The sequence below is a fragment of the Nannobrachium achirus genome, assembly GCF_963921795.1.
Source record: "Nannobrachium achirus genome assembly, chromosome: 9".
NCBI lineage: Eukaryota > Metazoa > Chordata > Actinopteri > Myctophiformes > Myctophidae > Nannobrachium > Nannobrachium achirus.
In genome coordinates, this window is record NC_137818.1 from 30,638,172 (window position 1) to 30,657,869 (window position 19,698).

At 42.2% G+C, this 19,698-nt stretch overlaps 1 protein-coding gene across 3 annotated transcripts in view; it reads left to right on the plus strand.

Annotated features, from left to right (window-relative positions):
* The first annotated feature begins 463 nt into the window (after positions 1-463).
* Positions 464-19,698, plus strand: part of LOC308291101 (disco-interacting protein 2 homolog B-A) — a 98,031-nt gene continuing 78,796 nt past the window's right edge. The window contains exons 1-6 of one of the 3 annotated variants that reach the window (XM_080733024.1): positions 11,764-11,858; positions 16,134-16,230; positions 17,098-17,231; positions 17,611-17,778; positions 18,567-18,715; positions 19,576-19,669. In XM_080733024.1, coding sequence (XP_080589150.1) covers positions 11,811-11,858; positions 16,134-16,230; positions 17,098-17,231; positions 17,611-17,778; positions 18,567-18,715; positions 19,576-19,669 — 690 coding nt within the window. In that variant the 5' untranslated portion in view covers positions 11,764-11,810. Of the gene's footprint in view, positions 513-1,546; positions 1,756-1,846; positions 1,952-2,808; positions 11,859-16,133; positions 16,231-17,097; positions 17,232-17,610; positions 17,779-18,566; positions 18,716-19,575; positions 19,670-19,698 lie in introns of those variants that run through there. The other 2 variants (XM_080733022.1, XM_080733023.1) reach the window with 2 other exon arrangements.

Consider the following 19,698-nt stretch of genomic DNA (forward strand, 5'->3'; position numbering starts at 1 on the left):
ATACCTTATTTTGCATTCTCTGCAATGCATACAGCACACAATAACTAAAAGTTGCTTTTTGACAATGACCCTTTGTCTTGCTATAAAGTCTGCTTGTGTAGCTTACTGTGGTGAAACATACTGTGTAAAGTGTGTATCTAATAATAATCTGGCCGGCCCTTTAAAACATGGTTGTCCTCGAGGTATATAGTATGTATGGCATGCAATGGGGACTGATGATTGGGCCCTGGAGAGAGATGTCTATATTTGGAAACTACATGCATTGCAAAAGCGTAATAGAACTGCATTCAAGCATAGGGACTACTTACTGGCTTGTACAAGCCAGTAGTTGTTCCAGCTAAATACGGGATTTTGTTAGATACATTGTTAGATTCATTGATTGAAGTAGACTGGAAGTTTATTTTTTGTTCCAAGTTAGAGGGCGTGGTCGTGCCCGATGACGTTCCAGTGTTTATGTCAAAAGGCAGTAAGCACTAAGCAGCAGACCTTCACACCGCCGAATATCACAAACGGTATGTACTGTACTCGCTTTTGTGGATGTCGTTTGCAAATGGATTATAGAATCCATCTGACTAGAATTAAGCTAATTTATAGTATAGTATATGCTGCCTGTTTACAAAAATTATTACGATTTTGTTTAGGTAGAACATAGCTATATTGCTTGCTAGGCTAGCTGATTAAATTAAAGCTTGAGTTTTATTCACTTGCCCTTCGTCGTCTTTTTTGCCAAGTGGCACATAAAAGGCCCAATATAAATCATGTTATGTAAAGTTATATCATAAAGGTGGACACATAGTTATAGTCACGTAGTTTTAACAGATGCATCGTGGCGTAAAGTGTTCTGCATTGTAGTGGGCCTCTCCTTATCTTCCTGGAGCTGTGGAGCATGTTGGTTTTACCCAGAGCCAGCTAGCACGCTAGCTGTCATAGTCAGTACTAGTAGCTACCATATCTCAGGCTTCTCAGCTAAACATAGCCTTCGATCAAGATTGCCACACAATAATTCTTTATCCAAGGCTAAGCTAAACCAGTAGGTCATCTGTTTATACTAAATTAGTTTGCAACTAAGGTACATAATAATGTCCTGCGTTTCTACTTGTTCGTCTTCTTTTTTTTCTTCCTTTTTTGCCAAGACTCTTATAAAGCAAAGATTAATGGAGGTTATTGCACTCTGTAGGGACGTTAGTTTCTTTTCATAATGCAAATGAATGTGAATGATTTTCTTTCATGGAGATATTTTTCTAAATAAATCAAGGCACTAATCTTGATATTAAGAATTATGTGTAATCTGATAACTGTTGCATTTGTATGCATTAGAGTAATACTTTTCTAGAAAAAGTCCACTTTCACTATAATGAACTAGTCCCTTTGGAATGGAGAGAAAATAAAGTATGTCCGCAGCAACAATCAGAAACTGCAGATTGGTTGTAACAGAAAAATGCTGAATCACATTGCACAATCTGGTCAAATATGTCTGTAGTTGGTGCTGAGTAACATGTACACCTACATGCTTATTGTTAATAATAATCTACTTTATCTCTTACAGCTTTTCAACCCAAATATAAGAGGTGTTTCAGCGAGTTGTCGTTGTCGCCCCTGCCTGGGTGCCATGCTCTTCTGTTCCACATGAGCTCTACTATGTGGTACATCATGCAAAGCATTCAAAGCAAATACTCCCTGTCCGAGCGGCTCATCCGCACCATTGCAGCCATTCGATCGTTTCCACACGACAACGTGGAGGATCTCATTCGTAAGGTTGGCATACTTATCTCTGTACTTAAACTGTGTAGGGTTTGTCCATGTTATCTTATCAGTTGTAATGACACCATATCCTCATACTGTGCAGGGTGCAGATGTAAACCGTATGCACGGGACACTGAAGCCCCTGCACTGTGCCTGTATGGTGGCTGATGCTGATTGTGTGGAGTTGCTGCTGGAGAAGGGAGCTGAGGTAAGGCATGACAATGAAGAATGATACTATAGTGTGTTTAAAGCGTACTTCCCACAGCCACTTTTCAATGCATTTGGTGGGGCTCACGTGACCGACGTTACAGAAATGACACACTGTTTTAACTCATCACTTTCCAAGCTGGTTGGGCGGTGCCTCTGGAGTTGGGATATCCTTCTTCTGACAGCTCCCAATATAGACACTTTCAGGGTGTAGTTGCATTGGCAAATATTTTCACAACTATTACACAGTTGTATTGACACAAAGTAGAGCCCATTCTGTTACTTTTCCTTTAACTTAACCCATTTGGGCCTGAGGCCGATTTCAAAACGCCTTCTGAAGCCTAACCCAAGTTTTCTGAAAATCTTCAAATATTATTCAAAGATTACAAAAACAAATATGTTGCTACATACTGTACATGTACTGTACTACACAAAAATGTCTTCCAGGCCTGAGGGGTAAAAGCACAAAAATGTGTTCCACATTGTACGATGGTGTCACACACAAAACGTGAGCCGAGCTACAAGTCCACAATGTGTTGCTGATCCAATGCGTTGTGGGCTTGGGAACTTCCATCACAGCACATGCGTTTCCTGGGCTTGTATCTAAACCATAAAGCTTTATCAAAATGAGGCTATAGAATAAGTATCGCAAGAGAGCATGTTTCTCAGCTCCAACCGCGGCCGACGCACATAGAGCAAGAAAAAGACTTCTGCAGTACAATATTTGATATAAAATAATAATATACAATCGAAATTCCCTAGCTAAAATAAATTTGTTTAGTTCAATTAGCCGTTGCACCCATGCTTCTTATCTTACCCTGGTATATGATTCTTCTTTAAACTGAATGTGTTTGTCAGGTGAATGCTTTGGATGGCTACAACCGCACAGCACTGCACTATGCAGCAGAAAAGGATGAGGGATGTGTGGAGCTGCTCTTGGAGTACGGAGCCCTGCCTGATGCCCTGGATGGCAACAAGGACACTCCACTACACTGGGCTGCATTCAAAGACAACCCAGAGTGTGTGAGGGCCCTACTTGAGAGCGGAGCCTGCCCCAACACCCGGGACTACAACAATGACACACCTCTGAGTTGGGCCGCAATGAAGGGCAACCTAGAGAGTGTTAAGGTGCTATTGGAGTACGGAGCCCAAGTCCATGTGACCAACCTGAAGGGCCAGACACCCATTTCCCGACTTGTGGCCCTATTGGCCCGGGGTCTGGGCACTGAGCAGGAGGAAGAGTGCTTGGAGCTGCTGTGCCGGGCAGCTGGCCGGTTTGAGATCCGACGGGCCGATGGCACTCTGCCAAGGGAGCTGAGTAAAGACCCCCAGTTATTGGCAAAGCTAACCAGCATGGTTGCGGAGGCCCCCACACTCCGTTCTCTGGCACGATGTGCTGTCCGGCAGAGTCTTGGAGTGCAATTTCTCCCCACTGCAGTCAAAGAGCTGCCTTTACCAGAGTCTGTCAAAGACTATCTACTGCTGAGAGACTAAAGTGGTAGGACTGACATCATAGTTATCATTAGCTCATTATTAGATAGCTTATGACATTGCATTTATTCACAAGAAGGTCTCTCTCGCCATGGAGTTAGACTCATATTGTTCAGACAATGTCTGATGATACAAGCTGTCCAGTAATGCTGGCAGAGGAGGCAGTTCCTTAAGTGATGCTTACAGTATGAATGGATGTTATGTGCTGTGCTTGGATGTTTGTATGTAATTATGACTGATTATTATTTGTTTTCTTACTGATTCACAAAATCACAATGTAGAATTTATCTTGTAACCCTAAGACAAATGCCATTTTTAACAGAACCGAATAGATTGCATCAGATTGGACAAGTGTTTACCCTGTAAAAAAAGAAATGATCTATACTGTATAATATACAAAACTACCATTGTTCATTGTTAGTCAAATAATGTAGGTAATTGTGCCAGCTAATGTTTCAACAAAAAAAGTAATTTGCTACCATAATTCTCATGCATTTCCCAGTCTTCATGTGACTTATTATAGATGTGAGATGGTGTTTGATTGTTACAGTACTTGTTTGAAATTCACATTGACAAGTTGGCATTTACACAGCTTTCTAAGAAAGAGACAATTGATTGTTTCAGTGTATATATTTATTTTCAAATTTTGTTTTCATCAAGATGTTGAGTGGTCAAATTTCAGAAAAATATATTTTGAGTTCATTTTAGGCCAAACATTTGAATATTAAAAAGGTGAAGTAGCGCAGTGACTTATTTTAAAGATAAATAAATATTTACAAATATGCTTATGCCATTAGACTTAACCGTTCTGCGCTTGATTTTGCTTGTTTCTTCTGCCAATGTGTAAATATAGCTTTCCTACGTTGTACTAGTGAGTGATGCCAATTTCTGGGCACCTGCAAAGTGCTTTTTTGTGTTAACAAAAGTAAATGCCTTTGTATTCCACTTGTTTCTCCTCAATTATTTAATTATTGTACTAGGCAATGTAATTATGTTACCGGTATGTTTATAACATTTTTTGTTTAAAAATCATCATGAGCCAATCTAACTTTAGAAGTTGAATACTCTACATTGTATTTTCTCCTCACAGGTATTCTGAGCTTAGAAGGACTGACACCACAGCTAAACGTGAGTTTTACATATTTTAGCTGTGTGCAAAATGGGGAGTGAAATAGTTACAGAGAACCACAATGGAAATAAGCCTTTTGGGCTTCATTGTGTTTCATCATCATTGATGCTACTTGACTGTATGCCGTTAAGTTAGAGCTACAGAAGCCAAGTATAGCACTAATTGCATCTAGCTAACCCTTCAAGAACGTGAATAAATCTCAAAATATACACGGTTTAATAAAATACTGGTTGTATTATTAACCAGATGCGTCAATTGGGTATGGCAAGCTATGGCAGGGGGAAATAATAACATGTACTGTAATCGTGCCTGTTGCTATAAGGTATGGCAACATGACTGGTGCCGCTATACCTTAGCTTTTTCTGAACTGACGCCTCTGTTATTAACGAACTAATACTAATCTGAATGGTAAAGAAATCGAATTCACTTTAACATATTCAATACTCAAACTGTCCAGAAGAGGTCCCTCTGGTTCTTATTCTTGGAGTCTTCAAAATATCACAGGACTGCATGTCTTACAGGATATTCGATATGACTAGTCAAAGGAAAATTAATGTATTCTTAGTTTAGACACAGTATATACAGTTATTTATTTTCATGATTTTCATCCATGTTTCCAAACATGTCACAACAAGGTCTTAGGTTTTCGTTCCGTTGATTTCCATGTCGGTTATTGTTTCTGGGAATTTTCAATACATTGCTTCAGACAGGACGTTCGCTTCCAGGGAGAGAGAGACTAGGCTGAGCATTTCAGGAAGGAAACTAACACTAGCCCCTCTCTCACTCCCATTGTTCATTCTATCATTTCAACATTGTGTAAAGTGTGATATCAGCAGTTATGTAGATAAGGATTGAAAGGAGGTAGAGAAATGTTATTATTACGTTGTGAAATACATAAATATCACAATAATGGCACTCATCATGCAGTCACAATAATTCTCCAAATGCTTAGGACTGGAGATTGGACCATCTGTAACATTTTCAGTATTAATGTAACTCACAAATGGCCTCGCCTGGATTTGGACCGGGCCATTAGGTTGGCACAGCCCCCGTGGCAAGGATGCCCTTCTGCCCAGCCCTGCCCTTTCCCCCGACAGGACAGCCGAACTCTGACCTGAACCCTACACCACAGCAAGCCCCCTGTGGGTTCAACAGCCCCCGAAGTCCGCTCAGAGGAGCTGTTGTGGCCGAATCATCTGCCCCCTCTACATTGACTATTTTCTTCTTCTCCCCCCCCCCCTTCTCCCCCCTTATTCAACCCTCTTGTGTGAATAAAATGAAGAGGATGAGAGACTGAGGCTAGTCGAATGGCCGTGGTGTGTAGTGGGGACTGGAGCCTGGAGCGAAGGCCCTTCGCTCCAGGAGCACGGATCTTGACCAGGGAGCAATAGAGCTAATCGACTTGCAGATAACCTGTTCCACATAAGTGTAAAAACAAGTCCTTTTCCATACACCTTTTGAATATGTAAGGTACAAAGTCTGTGGATCTCCCTAATATCCCTAACCTTAGAAGAGTACTTGACTAGATATGGGTAACACTTTTGTTTACAATCCTGTGGACCATACATTTTAATTATGTGATACTAGTAAACTCTGAGTAAGGATACTGTAATAAAATGAACAGGGAAAATGTTTTCTGGGATGGAGTTTAACTGAGGATCAACCTAACTCATGTATTTTGTGAGGTACCCTCTTATTAAGGATTCTATGCGAGAGTACCAGGATGTGCATTGTGCAGGCATGATCAAAAGTACATTTACCCCTTGCCAACAAGATCCCGTAGCACATAACCAACTGTTAACCATCAAAAACATAATAGGATAATTTTAAATCTAATTTAAATTGCACTAGTCATATAGACTAGTCACTAGTGCACACATGGGCTGGACCCGGCCCTTCGACCATCTCAATACGGCCCTCGAAGTCCTCAAGAAAAACAAAATTACCCACATAAAATCTACATCATTATGTTAGTTTAAGGAAATCTATTTAACGCAATTTAATTATTAGTAATTAATATGTAGGCCCATGTACCAGTTGAGTAGTATATACTGCATTCCATATTCCATCCGTATGCAGGGCTGTATTAACCATTGGGCCAGTGGGGCCGTTGCCAGGGGCCCTTCGGGGAACTGGGCCACATGGTCATTAACAATTTACTAAAGTTATATGTATAGGTTAATTAAAAATCAAATGTGTGGGGCCCTCCTCTATTGTCTACAGGTGCTTTCTTTGCCCACAGATGATCATCATGGCTTAAAATCTGAGCTGGGTAGTGTTGAGTCGGGAGGGAGGGGGGTTACAGTGGAGGGTCGGGGGGGCCCTAAGTTTCAATTGTCTAACGTGTGGCCCTTCACTCACTTTATCAAAGTCAGTAAGGCCCCCTGGAAAAAGATGTTGCCCACCCCTGGTATCCCTGTGTATACCTGCTGCTGCAATGCATGCCCATAGTGCATACCCCAGTACTAGCCAACAGTTGCCTGACAACCAACTAGCCAATTAGTGGGTGATCCTATAGCCGGAGAGGTCTGGTAGGCCTGACGTGCAGCCTCGCGATGTTTCGAGCTTGAGGGGAGTGTCAAATTCCAAGAGAGGAGAGAGGGAGCCAGAGAGAGTGAGTGTGTGTGTGTGTGAGAGAGGAGCGCAAAGGTGAGTTTGTAAACAATTTATCATGTAAATTTGCCACGCGTTTTGATTTCGCGCTAAACTTTGATGCATTAGTGGTCTGCGCACTAGTTTTAGTATTGTTTGCCATCAAACGTCAACGTCCAAATCATTGTCAAAACTGTTGTGGTAGCTGACGATACCAACGTCTCGCTTCGCACTCAAGTGTCTGTCAGCTTGCTAACCAACTACTAGCTTGAGCTTTTTGCTACTTTTTGTGATCTCTCACGTTGTTCGTGAGACTTTAGTAGTAAAGACAAAGTTCTTCTCAAAGATCACCATGTGTACACTGGCATGTTTTTGTTGTCATCGTGGTGATTTGGAGTTGCTGACGGATGTTTAGCGTTGCACGATGAGCGGTGTGGGAGTCACTCGCCAGTGTGTTCGTTCTAAAGCGGCCTGTTGTTAACGTTAGCTAGCCTACCACCACAGCTAGCTATATCAGTTTCATAGATGCAAAAGTTGATTTCAGTTTCAGCCAATCGAATCGTACTATTTTATGTTATTGACGGCCTCCGAAGCCTTGCGCGGATTAGATGTTGTTGATTGACATGCTCTTTAACCAATTACTGAAAAGAATAGGCGGTCTTGTACGGGAAAAGGCAGGTCCTTTAGTTTGCCCGTGGGCTGCCAGAAGGTAATGGAGGGGGGCTAAAAAGCCAAACTTTTCTAGCCAGCTAACAATGTTAGCCGGCTTGAAAAGTTTAGTATCAGCATCGACATTTACTAAATCACTCACTACTAATAAGTGCAAAAAGAGATTGCTCTTGTCTGTGAACACGCAGTTGTGATTTACTTGGTTTTCCAGGCTAACCTCACGAGTATTTATTTTGGTATTCTCATATAATATTGATATTCATAATACTGCAATGTGATCTCTAGAACATACCACGTTCTGCATCCCCATGCTTGTCAACACCTTCATCAAGAATGTAGGTCATGTTTTTGGCAGACTTGAAGCCCATTCCATCACATAGTCCTGTGTAACACTAGAGACAACTGTAGCCTGTTTCGTAAACCAAACATCTTGATTTATTTAAAGCAATTGAAAGTTTTATTTTATGTAATAAAGGCTGTATTAATATGCTCACAAAATTAAACCAGATTAAAAAAAATATGTTATTGAGCATACTGTTTGTAGGTTCTATTGTGGCCCACAGTTGAGTTGTTATGAAGTTATAGCCTCTCCAGTGTGTGTGTGTGTGTGTGTGTGTGTGTGTGTGTGTGTCTGACATTACAATATAACACAATGATTTAAAAAATATATATATTGTTGGGTCTAGAGGCAATGTTGGCTGTACTGGTGTTGACAACACAAAGATCAAGTATCATGGTTTGTTTGAATTGTAGTCATAGTACCAAAACCCCTTGGCAGTTGTCTTCGAAAGTTGTTGATCCATAAGTTGATGTCTAGAGTGTTTCCAATTTCATTTCAGAAAACTGTACTGGGGTTTATATTGTCCTGTATTGTCTCTTGGCTCAGTGTGGATTTAGCTTTCAGGCCTGGCTAGTTATGCAGACATGGATATAGGATTTCATTTGTTCCATTTACCAATTCTCAGGTTCACGTTGCTTACATAAATACATATTGGCTGTCGTCTCACCCAGTTGCAGCCTAGATCTCTGGTCTCCAACACTCACATTGCACATGTACCAGTACCCCACCTGTGATCCACCAAATACCCTTGATCCTGCAGCGAACCAATCACTGCCCACCTCATTCTCTTCTCTCTTTCTTTCTTTCTATACACACACACACTCCCTCCCTTCCCCTCCCTTCCTCTTTTTTTGTGGGGTCTCCCCTACCCTCTGGCAATTCAAGCCTCAGATTCCAGAGTCGCGGCTGCAGCAGGAGCTATTAATACAGTTTGTTTAGTCAGTTTCCTAGCAGGCTGCATCAAACACTGGAGGGCTGGGGCTGATTATAGCTAGGACCCGTTCCCCTACACCTGCTGAGTAGAAGAAATCCAAGTTAACCAAGTGACTTTGCCGGCAGGTCAATGAGAGGGACTGTAATTGGGGCGTTTTGACGGCAACTTGGATGAATGGAGTCAAAAATAGGTTGACTTCATGTCTGGATGGATATCTGTGATGTACTTCAGGAGTAGTGTAGATCTCAGATTGATTTACTCTCTCATTCATGTACAGGTAGTTAAGGTTTACAGAAAGACTATTACTGCCATTTTACACATGTAATAAAAACCATACAGTGTGCATTAGAGTTCTTTCACCAATTATACTTGGGCTGTAACCTCAGTACAAGAAGCCTGATAATCTGATCAAGTACAGGATAATATATCATTTTCGATCTAAAACTTAGTGAATTTAAATAATCTCCGTGAATTTTAGACTGGATCGTCTTCCTTTAGTGCCAAACAATAATTGGTAATCTGTTTCTATAGGATAAAACCAGTAATATTGCTAGGCCAACTCAAGGCAGTGACAGAAAACAGTGGTAATTTCCATTTCTTCTGGAATGCATGGTATACTTGACTGAAAATCAAACTCTGTTTTTAAGCCCAGTGCCAGCAAGGCCAGTTAATGTCTAGTATTACTTTGGTGAGATGTAAACTCTAAAGTCTGTTTTCATGCCAGATGTGACCATTTCCATATGCGGTCCACACCCTCGGTATAACGAGGTGGCTGGACTATCTCGTTTACAGACACCATCTCTGCCAAATACACTCAGCAGATTGAGAACATTGTGTGAGAGAGCTAAGGCACTAGCCTGTTCATTGCCTTGCTCCGGAGCTTGTGAGGTCTGCAAGGAATCAAAATACTACAATTCATCGGCCCTTTGATCTGAATGGGTCTTTTATGGGCAAACAAGATGCAGTGAGTCACCTTTTCTTCATCAAGCAGTGGAGCTAAGGGAGACGCAACGGCAAGGCTCTGTTATAAGTCTAACGCTTATATTATACTTGGTCAGTCACACACACCCCTTTAGACCAGTGTTAAAAAAATTGCATAGTTTCAACAGAACAAAGTTTTGATGCGAGTCACGTCACTTTTCTTTAGACAAAAATAAATATTTTTTATGGAGTTAAAGATTCATACAATAATTAAATGTTAACAGTATGATATGCCAGTCCTGCTCCGGCACAAGGCATTAGGAATCATGTGTTGGCTCCGGGCAAATGTCGTCAGCAGAGGAAGAGGAGAGGGGATGGAGGAAAATGGACTGACTTCAACACTGGAAAGCATTCAAACATTCAGGCCTTGCCAACATAATGAATAATCTGTCCCACTCAATAATGTTGCCTATATATGCTCCTCAATCCACACAATGGGTGCAGGTGAGGTGGGTGTAGGTGAACAGCTGTCTGAACATTAATCCAGTGCTTGATACTGTTTTGTATTCTATTGTGGGAATGGGCTTTTATATTAAGTTAGGTCTTTGGCTTTGTTTGTAGGAAGGAACATGCATCCTTGTGTACATAGTGAGAGGATAAAGATTTTTGTTGGTTATACTGTGCTGATGTCGTCTCTGTGGTGGGACGGAGTTGTGTAATAGTTGCCAGACGTCACTTTGAGCCAGTTGGGAGTGCTGAAACATTAATGCCTACACAGACTCCACATATCCCTTTAATGACATTTTTCTTTTAGTTCTAATCCCAAACTGTCTTTACATGGAGTGTTGTTCAGCTGTGTAGGAGAGTGGGGGTGTTGGGGGGGTGTCTGGAAGAGTTCCTTCATAGAGACAGCTGACAGACGGAGACGTAGCAAGGCTTGCACAGCTTTAGTTTATGTCACTTCAGCTTCAGTGACAAGGGGAGGAGAAACCAAACAGTGGCGTGTGCATATTTGACTCCTGTCAATAACATGTACTCTGAAAGACCGGGGGTGGGTGGGTGAATGTGTGCGTATGCCTATGCAGTATACATGTGTTTGGTTTGTAGTGCAGTGGGAAGCCTAAAGCGTCAAATCGGATTATGTTAATAGATTTCTTTACTTTTTTGTCCATCTTTTGGACACATTCCAAAAATGTTAATGTGGTATTTGGTTCCTGGCTCCAAGCCTCCATTCTATTAAAACATTACACTTTCATTCAAGATCTTATGTAGTAAAGGTCTTTACGAAGTCGACGTGACACCGGCATACTAGTATGAAGTATACATTCTGCTTTAGTCAAACTGCAGGTAATCATGTAAGGCTTCTAGTTTACGTAGTCTGTAAAAGACATATTCAGAAAGAAATCGAGAGAGATGGAGGTGAAGAGGGAGTGGTGATGGGAGAGGGAGGGAGTGAGGAGAGTGAGAGAGGCAGAAAGAAGGGAGATGTCTCTGTGTAAACGGTGGATATATACTGTATACCTCTCTGTGTTTGTCATTGGCCAGCCAGAAGCCCCCTGTGTGAAGGAAATATCACCAGGGAAACTTCATCTTGCTGCCTCTGTGTGTGTTTTCCTTCTTGCCAGGGTTATTTTTAAATAGCATTCTGCTTCCTGCCTTGACAACGGACCTCGCCATCCATGCTTTGTTGTGCTCAGGACTTGCCAATTCACAAATCAAGAAAAGCCACAACAATGTTTTCCTCTTCTCTTTTCCCACAGTTACATTGCAAGCTCTTTGCCAAAATGGGGGATGACCGACCTTTTGTGTGCAACGCTCTTGGCTGTGGACAGGTAAACTCTCTCCCTTGTCTTGGGTTTCAGGTGTGTGTGTGTGTGTGTGTGTGTGTGTGTGTGTGTGTGTGTGTGTGTGTGTGTGTGTGTGTGTGTGTGTGTGTGTGTGTGTGTGTGTGTGTGTGTGTGTGTGTGTGTGTGTGTGTGTGTGTGTGTGTGTGTGTGTGTGTGTGTGTGTGTGTGTGTGTGTGTGTGTGTGTGTGTGTGTGTGTGTGTGTGTGTGTGTGTGTGCGCGCGCGCGGGCACGGCTGTCTGTGGGTGTGGATACTTTTTGTGTAGCTTTTATTGGTTAGTTGACTGGAATTACTGATGAAAGAAGTATTACCCTAAATATGAAAGTAGTAAAAAAGGCACTTGATTTGTGTTAACCATGAAGCTTCCGTTGGTGTGCTGTCTCTTCCTCATCTTGTTGTGGTCTTGGACACCACTACTCATCTAGCGCTCTGTCTTGTGAAACAGTGCTAACGTCTCCCTCGGCGGTGACTCACTGACGGCTTCAGTGAGTAATCGGGGCACAGTTATTGTTTCAACCTGTCACTGTTGACTTCTTCTGCCTGCAGACACAGGTTTGAGCCACGCGGGTGACTCAGCTGAACAAAACGCTCACATTGCCTGCTAACACGCCATATTGTCGGGGCACCTTGCCCGCCACACGTTGATGGCATACTCACAACAAACTATGAAGCAATGTTCAATTCAACGCAAGCAACCTAGTGTCAGAGTTTTGGGCTCATTAGCTGTCTGACGGCGTGTTTAACCAGGTGTAATAGCCCATCCTTTCAGTTAGTGATGAATTATGACCTCTTTCCCGAGGACATGCAGAAGAAAGTGTTCATGGATTTGCGATAATTACATATGTGAATCATGAACATTCATTGCTGCTCCTGCCGCTCGCTTACAGCTTGAACAACAGGCATGTACAGCAGCGCAACATGCGTCTCTTTAGTGAATAATTGATGATTTGTTGGCTGCTTCTCCCTCTCAGAGCTTTATGGACACCCGAGGACAGATACCCGTCCCTGCTAACCGCAGCATTTCAGCTTCGCCTCTGCTTATTTCTCTGACGTAAAAAGACCTGCATATTTCATTTATTGACATCATTATTGTCTCCACCAGCCGAAGGCTGAGGGAGAGTATGTTTTCCCCTCCGTCCGTGTGTCCGTCCGTGCGTCCGTCCGTGCGTCCTCGCAGTTTGTGAGCGCCAAATCTCAGTCGCCGTTGGCCCGGTCGCTGCCAAAGTGAGCACACACATTCCCTGGATGCCAATCTAGAACCTCTGCCCTAAATTTTTCAAATGGGCCTTTTCTAGCGCCAACTAGTGGCCGATGTTTGCTAAACACATTTCTGTGCACTACTCTTACAGATTTTGTCCAAAAGTCCTACAAATCGGTAGGCAATATCTCGACAGTCATGTGATCGACACGGATCTGTCCGATTTTGCATATTCCATCCTGATTGGCTAAGATTGGCTTCCAAAGTTTGTGGTATTGAGCCGTTTTGAACAAAATGCCTCAAATCACAAACGCAAAGTGCAATTATCATGAAATCGCGCACACACGTTCCCACTAGGCCGAGGAAGAAATGCCACTTAATTTTTTTTTTAATCAGCCTCATGGTGGCGCTATAACAGCCCGATTTGTGGTTTTACCTATAACTCCACCGATCAGTTTCAAACTTTGTAAGCGCACTCCCTAGAGGCTAAGGATAAACCTTTGCCCTGCATTTTTCACATCAGCCTTTTATAGCGCCATCTTTGGGCCGACTTATGTAAAACACATTTTTGGATATTACTCCTTGAGATTTTATCCAAAAATCATGCAAATCGGTACACAGTATCTCTATAGTCATGTGATCAAGTCTGATCCGTCTGATATTTCACATTCCATCCTGATTGGCTAATATTAGCTTCCAAAGTTTGCAGGATTGCTCCGTTTTTGAACAAAATGCCTCAAATCATCAACGACGCAGCTTGCGATTACCGTGACATTTGCCACACATATTCCCACTAGGTCAAGGAACAAATGCTACCTTTTTAACATTGTCCTGTTATAGCGCCACCAGCAGGTAGACTTTAGCAAAACACATTTTTGGAACACAATGCTTGAAATCATGCATGCAGCGTCCGATTGCCATGAAAGATCTAAGGTGAAGAACATATGCCACCCTTTTTACATTGGCCTATTATACAGTAGCACCACCAGTCCAGGACGCACGGCCTGTGGAGACCTGTGCTCGGAAGAGCACTGCTTCTAGTTAATTTAGGCACCAGTTTAAGAAATCAAATTGCCGCTTCTCAAGGCAGAGTGAGGTTTTATGCTTACCTTAACACCCGGGTATGCGCACATGCTTAGCAGTTTCGTTTGATGGTTTAGCTGTTGATGTGTAAACATACTTGGGATTCAATAGTATAGTGTGATTGGGCTATCGCATGTGTTTTTTTTAATATAAAACTTTATCTATTTTACAAAGTAATTTTTTTACAGTTTTAGCTGACATTTCAGAAATTATAATGAGGCCCTGGGTGTGTGTGCTCTCGTTTTGGGAAAAAAGGCTTAAGAAGCCTTAGTATCTGTCATCTCCCATGTTATTGTCTCTGTTTATTGTGGCACATTCAGATACACGATATCCTTTACGCCATGAGTGTCTGTGTCCGAATGTTGTCTTTTTACTGCTGCCCTTGCCACAGTGGCCTACCAGGAACCGTTGAGTCATGTGTGGTATAGAATGAGGAGGACTGATTCCTGGCTCTGTCTGAGGGGTATTTTCTTTTTAAAGCCAAATTAACAACAGCAACGGCCCCAGTGTTCTTAGCTGCCTGCTATGTTCTGTATGGAGAGGGGTAATCGTAGCTTCCAGTATCTCATACAGGGAGATTAGTTGGGAGATAGTTTCCTGTCCTGTCCCGGCAGCCTAGTTCTGAGGGAAAGAGACAAGTGTTGATGTAGTTGTATTGGTGATGCTGCCTGGCAGTGACTAAAAATAACACCCCCCCCCCTCCCTCCCGACACTTGACTGTGTTTCCACTTCACTCTCTCACGACTGAACAAGTAACTACATCGCGATGCCCGAAATAGGTTGTTGGAGACGGTGGATAGCCTGGTGAGGCGGCTGAGATTATTCTTCCTCCTACGCCTCTTGACTCTGATTTGCCTCACTATTTATCCAAATAAGATCTGGAGCCTGAGTGTGACAATAAAACAGTTGGAGTGCATCATCATCAATAAGGCTCATAATACTTGTCTGAACAGCTGATGACACATATAGATGGCCTGAAGCAGGGGATCCCAAACATGTTCATGTTGTGACCCACCTGTGGAGTTACTCCTGGCTCAGGGCCTACCAAACATTGTGTGCAGTCACAGAAAAGCTAATACAGCGTTATCATTACCATGTCTCTTTGATTTATTTTTTATAATTTACAAATATATACATTAACATGTACATTGCAATAGGTTACATGTAGACAATAAAAAATAAAGTGCTGTGAATGTCTGTAGCTTTCCTTGCAGTGTACACTGTTTCAAGCATAAACACAAAAATGTATATAGCTTGAGGAACCGAATAAAACATGGTGCCACTTCTCCATTAAACTCAATGGACACTGCTGCCCTGTTCTGTTTCTGTCGTCCTATTACTTTGAATGGTGTGCTCAAGCTCGATAATATGTATTTTTACCTCTATTGACTTCTTAAAATATACATAGTAGTATATACTGCATATACTATACTTAGCTGTTTGTCAAAATGTGTCCTGCTCCAGAAAAACGGCTTGCATATCAGTGACTGGTTTGATGTTGAGTCACTTCATCTTTGCCTTGGGGAGTTTTTGATTTGTCACACTTTCATCCATTGATCAGTCTGCAATTTCAACCGTTCCCCTTGTGTTGCGTGTGCGTGTCTTTTAAATTTATATAATGAGAATCAGTTCTCAACCCTGTGTGCCCCTGTTCCAGTTGAATTGAGCGTTTGCTTAGATATTTGAGGACATGTCCTAGGGGTATAATGGACCCGCACCGGGTGTCTAAGACACAGGGTATTGTACGCCACAGATACAGTGTTCTTTGTTGTGTATTGCCTAATGATACTGTATACATGTGTTAGGCTACATCTCGGAGAGATCGACTGTCTCTGATTATGTGCAATGTGATATCTGGGTTAAGGTGAGATTTGCCTTCAGTTCACCTGGACAAGTAGATGACTGCCTGTGGGCTCATTCAAATACTGTACTGTACTCTTCTTTCACTCGTCCCCTTTATCTCCTTTTCACTCACTCTAGAGGTTTACCAATGAGGATCATTTGGCTGTACACAAACACAAGCATGAGATGACGTTGAAATTTGGACCTGCCAGGACCGACTCTGTCATCATTGCAGGTAGGGATGTCAATAATTAACCGTTACCAACAGTACACATTTTGACAAATTAATATTAGTAAAACGGTTAATTATTTTATTACATTTTTTCGGATGTGAATGTACTTTAAAACCATTAACGAGGGTAGTTTATCGGTCAACCCAATTTAAAATTAGCATCCTTGTTTGCAGGTGCTAGTTCTGCCAAACAGACTGACCAAGCCAGCAGTTGCTATTAAGGCAAAAACGGTTATAACAATGTATTTTCACTTCAGTCTAATCCACCACCAAACAATGTAACAGAGCTGAGCATTTTGATAATTGGAATTACTTTAACACCGTAAATCATACACAATCAGAATCAATACTGTGCATTGTATAAAACGCTCATAAACTGACATGGTGAAGTTCCTCCCCACCACTGTGGAGATTGGGGTTCAATTCCTCTGCAGTGCCTAGCTTGGCCGGGCACTCTAACAAACAGAATTTCTGTGTTTGCGCCATGGGTGGGAAGCCAGCAGAGGAGGGCTTTCTTTGTTGCTGCACTAGCAACTCCTACAGTTCGGGCACCTGTTCAGCAAGGAGCGGAACTGGGAGGGATAAACATGTCCTACGCATGTGTTATGCTCTCCTGGTGAGAGTCCTGGCTGTCAGGTGAAAAGAAGCCGCTGGCATGAGATGTGGTTGTCTACACCCAGCCTAAGAGCAACAAGTAGGGGTTGGCAGTGACGGGGACAATGCAAACATGGAAGGAATTGGAAAAGCAAGTTGATTATAAAAACAAGTTAACCATGCAAAAAGTTATTCAACTGTAACAGTTTTTCTCTGAATATTGAATTAGATTTTTAGTTCACGGTAGTTTAGTTTCTTAATGTGCTGTCTTACCAGACCAGACACCTACTCCCACCCGCTTCCTAAAGAACTGTGAGGAGGTGGGGCTGTTCAATGAGCTGGCAAGCTCCTTGGAACAGGAGTTCCGCAGGGCTGCGCAGGAGGACGATGACAAGAGGACAAAAAACCCGGTGAGAACTTAAAGTGTGGCTTTTGTGTGTGTGTGTGTGTGTGTGTGTGTGTGTGTGTGTGTGTGTGTGTGTGTGTGTGTGTGTGTGTGTGTGTGTGTGTGTGTGTGTGTGTGTGTGTGTGTGTGTGTGTGTGTGTGTGTGTGTGTGTGTGTGTGTGTGTGTGTGTGTGTGTGTGTGTGTGTGTGTGTGTGTGTGTGTGTGTGTGTGTGTGTGTGTGTTACATACAAAACCGTGTGTGTGTGTGTTACATACAAAACCGTGTGTGTGTGTGTTGCATACAAAACCATTCATCACCAAGCCCCAATACTCTTCTTTGTTTTTTTCCCTCCGCTAATGTAAACTGCCCTTTCCATCCACCCCACCTCTTATTCCCATTCAGCTCCCAGCTCCAAACTCAGTAGCTCTGGACATGAGGCTGCAGACACCATCAGATGTGACGGTGAAGAAGGAGGCACCTGTAGAGGTGGACTCGTCTCCGCCATGCAGCCCTGACTCCATGTCAGACAGTTCAGACAGCAACGACATGGAGTCGTATGTGAAAGCAAGGGTAGGAGACCAAAGATTTGCAGGGTCTTGTTGGCTGGCAATGGGCTGAGTGCTGCATTGACGGGTATAGTGTTTAAAAGCTGATGATATATTTATACAACTCTTTAATCATTAAAGGGTAGCACAATTTGTTGTATGTAAATATATACTGAATTTCTGCAAATAGTAGCCCGGGCATTTAATTTGCAAAATCGATTAAAGGACAAGGGTTCGTATTTTAGATGGTCATTAGAGAAAAGAAAAGATGAGTGTTAACATGTTTTCATTTACTTCTTTCTATCGTTTTAGTGATTTTAACGATTTAGATTTGCATGCATGCAAGTGTCTAAATATGTCATTTTAGAAATTAAAGGACAACTCCTCCCTAAATCACTTCTAGGCTCATTTTCCTACATATATTGATCCAAAAATACTGTCCATGGGGTCTATTAGGCAGAAATGCCCCTGTTGTCCAGTTTCCCCAGCAGAACCCAGCAGCTCTCATAGCATAGAGTGGAGCCTATAAGCATATCACTTTTACACTATTTGTTGTGGTCAGAAGTGTTATTATTTTTCATTATGAAAAAGAAAATCACTTTTGAACACAACAAATAGTTTAAAAGCGATTGGATAATAAAGCCAAAGTCAGGTGACATTAAATATATTTTTGAGCTGCAGTATGCCTGTTCTGAAAACTGAACTGAACTGTCACCATCACGTAAAGTGTTGGATGTAAAAGTCTTGCCCATTGCTTATCCTTCATACTATCAATGTTTTGCCTTATTGTTAAACCATCCCTTTATTCCCCAGGACACACCACCCAGGAGTTCAGCCCCCACCCCAACCATCGTGCGACCGGGTTCCCTGCCACTCCATCTAGGCTTCGACGCTCTTCACCCGACCATGCCTTCGCCCACCTCAGTAATCACACAGGCACCACCCTCAAATCGCACACTGGGGTGAGCCCTTGTTTTTTAATACTTTATGCATTTTTATTCTTTTTGTTTTTAGAACAAGCAGGTTATCTTTGGCATCACAGTACAGTAAATGGATCCTTATTCATTATGTTATGGGCTATCCAGTCCAGAAGCGAGTAATTATAAACTAAAGCAGCCTCAGTCTTTGACAAAGTTCTCAGTCTGTTTCTCCTTCAAGTCAAGCCCTTCTTTTTTCTTATTGACCACCACCATTAAACTTCGACTTTGGTAGTTACCTGCCACGCTTTTTATTTTTTCGTAGCTTTTAAAAGTAGTTGTGGCATATCCATCGTGCATGATGGTGCACAGATCGTGCATGGTCCGTGTGCACACTACGGTACATAGCCGATCACAAAAGCGTTCCAAAGCTACAAGCTAACTAGTCTGCATTTTTATACTGCATGATCAGCAAACAGAAATGGGTGTTTTCCTGCCAAATTTAACATGGGAGTCAATGGAGATTAGTGTTTTTGATGTCCGGTTTGAACCTGTTTCCGGTTCAAACCGGATGCTGTACATTTGGAGCAGATGTGCACTCGATTTTAGATTAAATGAAATAAAACACATATCTCGGTAATCTCGGGAGTGATGACCTGGACAAACTAATATATCTCGGGAAACTCGGGTTGGTACAGTCAATGAGTTTAATGTAATGGCAAACAAGAGAAAATAGAAACCACATGATAAAAACGGTAAACAAAAAAAAGAGGGGCAGAGAAAACACATCACCTCCTCACTGTCTTCTGTTGGCTAACTTAAAATGTCTTTTTCATATTGTCAAATGAAATCATTTATAGAGATGATACTGAACCGCTAGCCTTTCCCGTTTTACTTCTGTGTAGCTCGCCAACCAGCCACTACCCCATGATGGTGCTTCCCAATGGCCAGACACTGCCTGTACTCCCCGGCCCAGGACAGGTGCCTTCTGTCATAAATGTAAGGACCACTGACATTCCAAAAAAGTA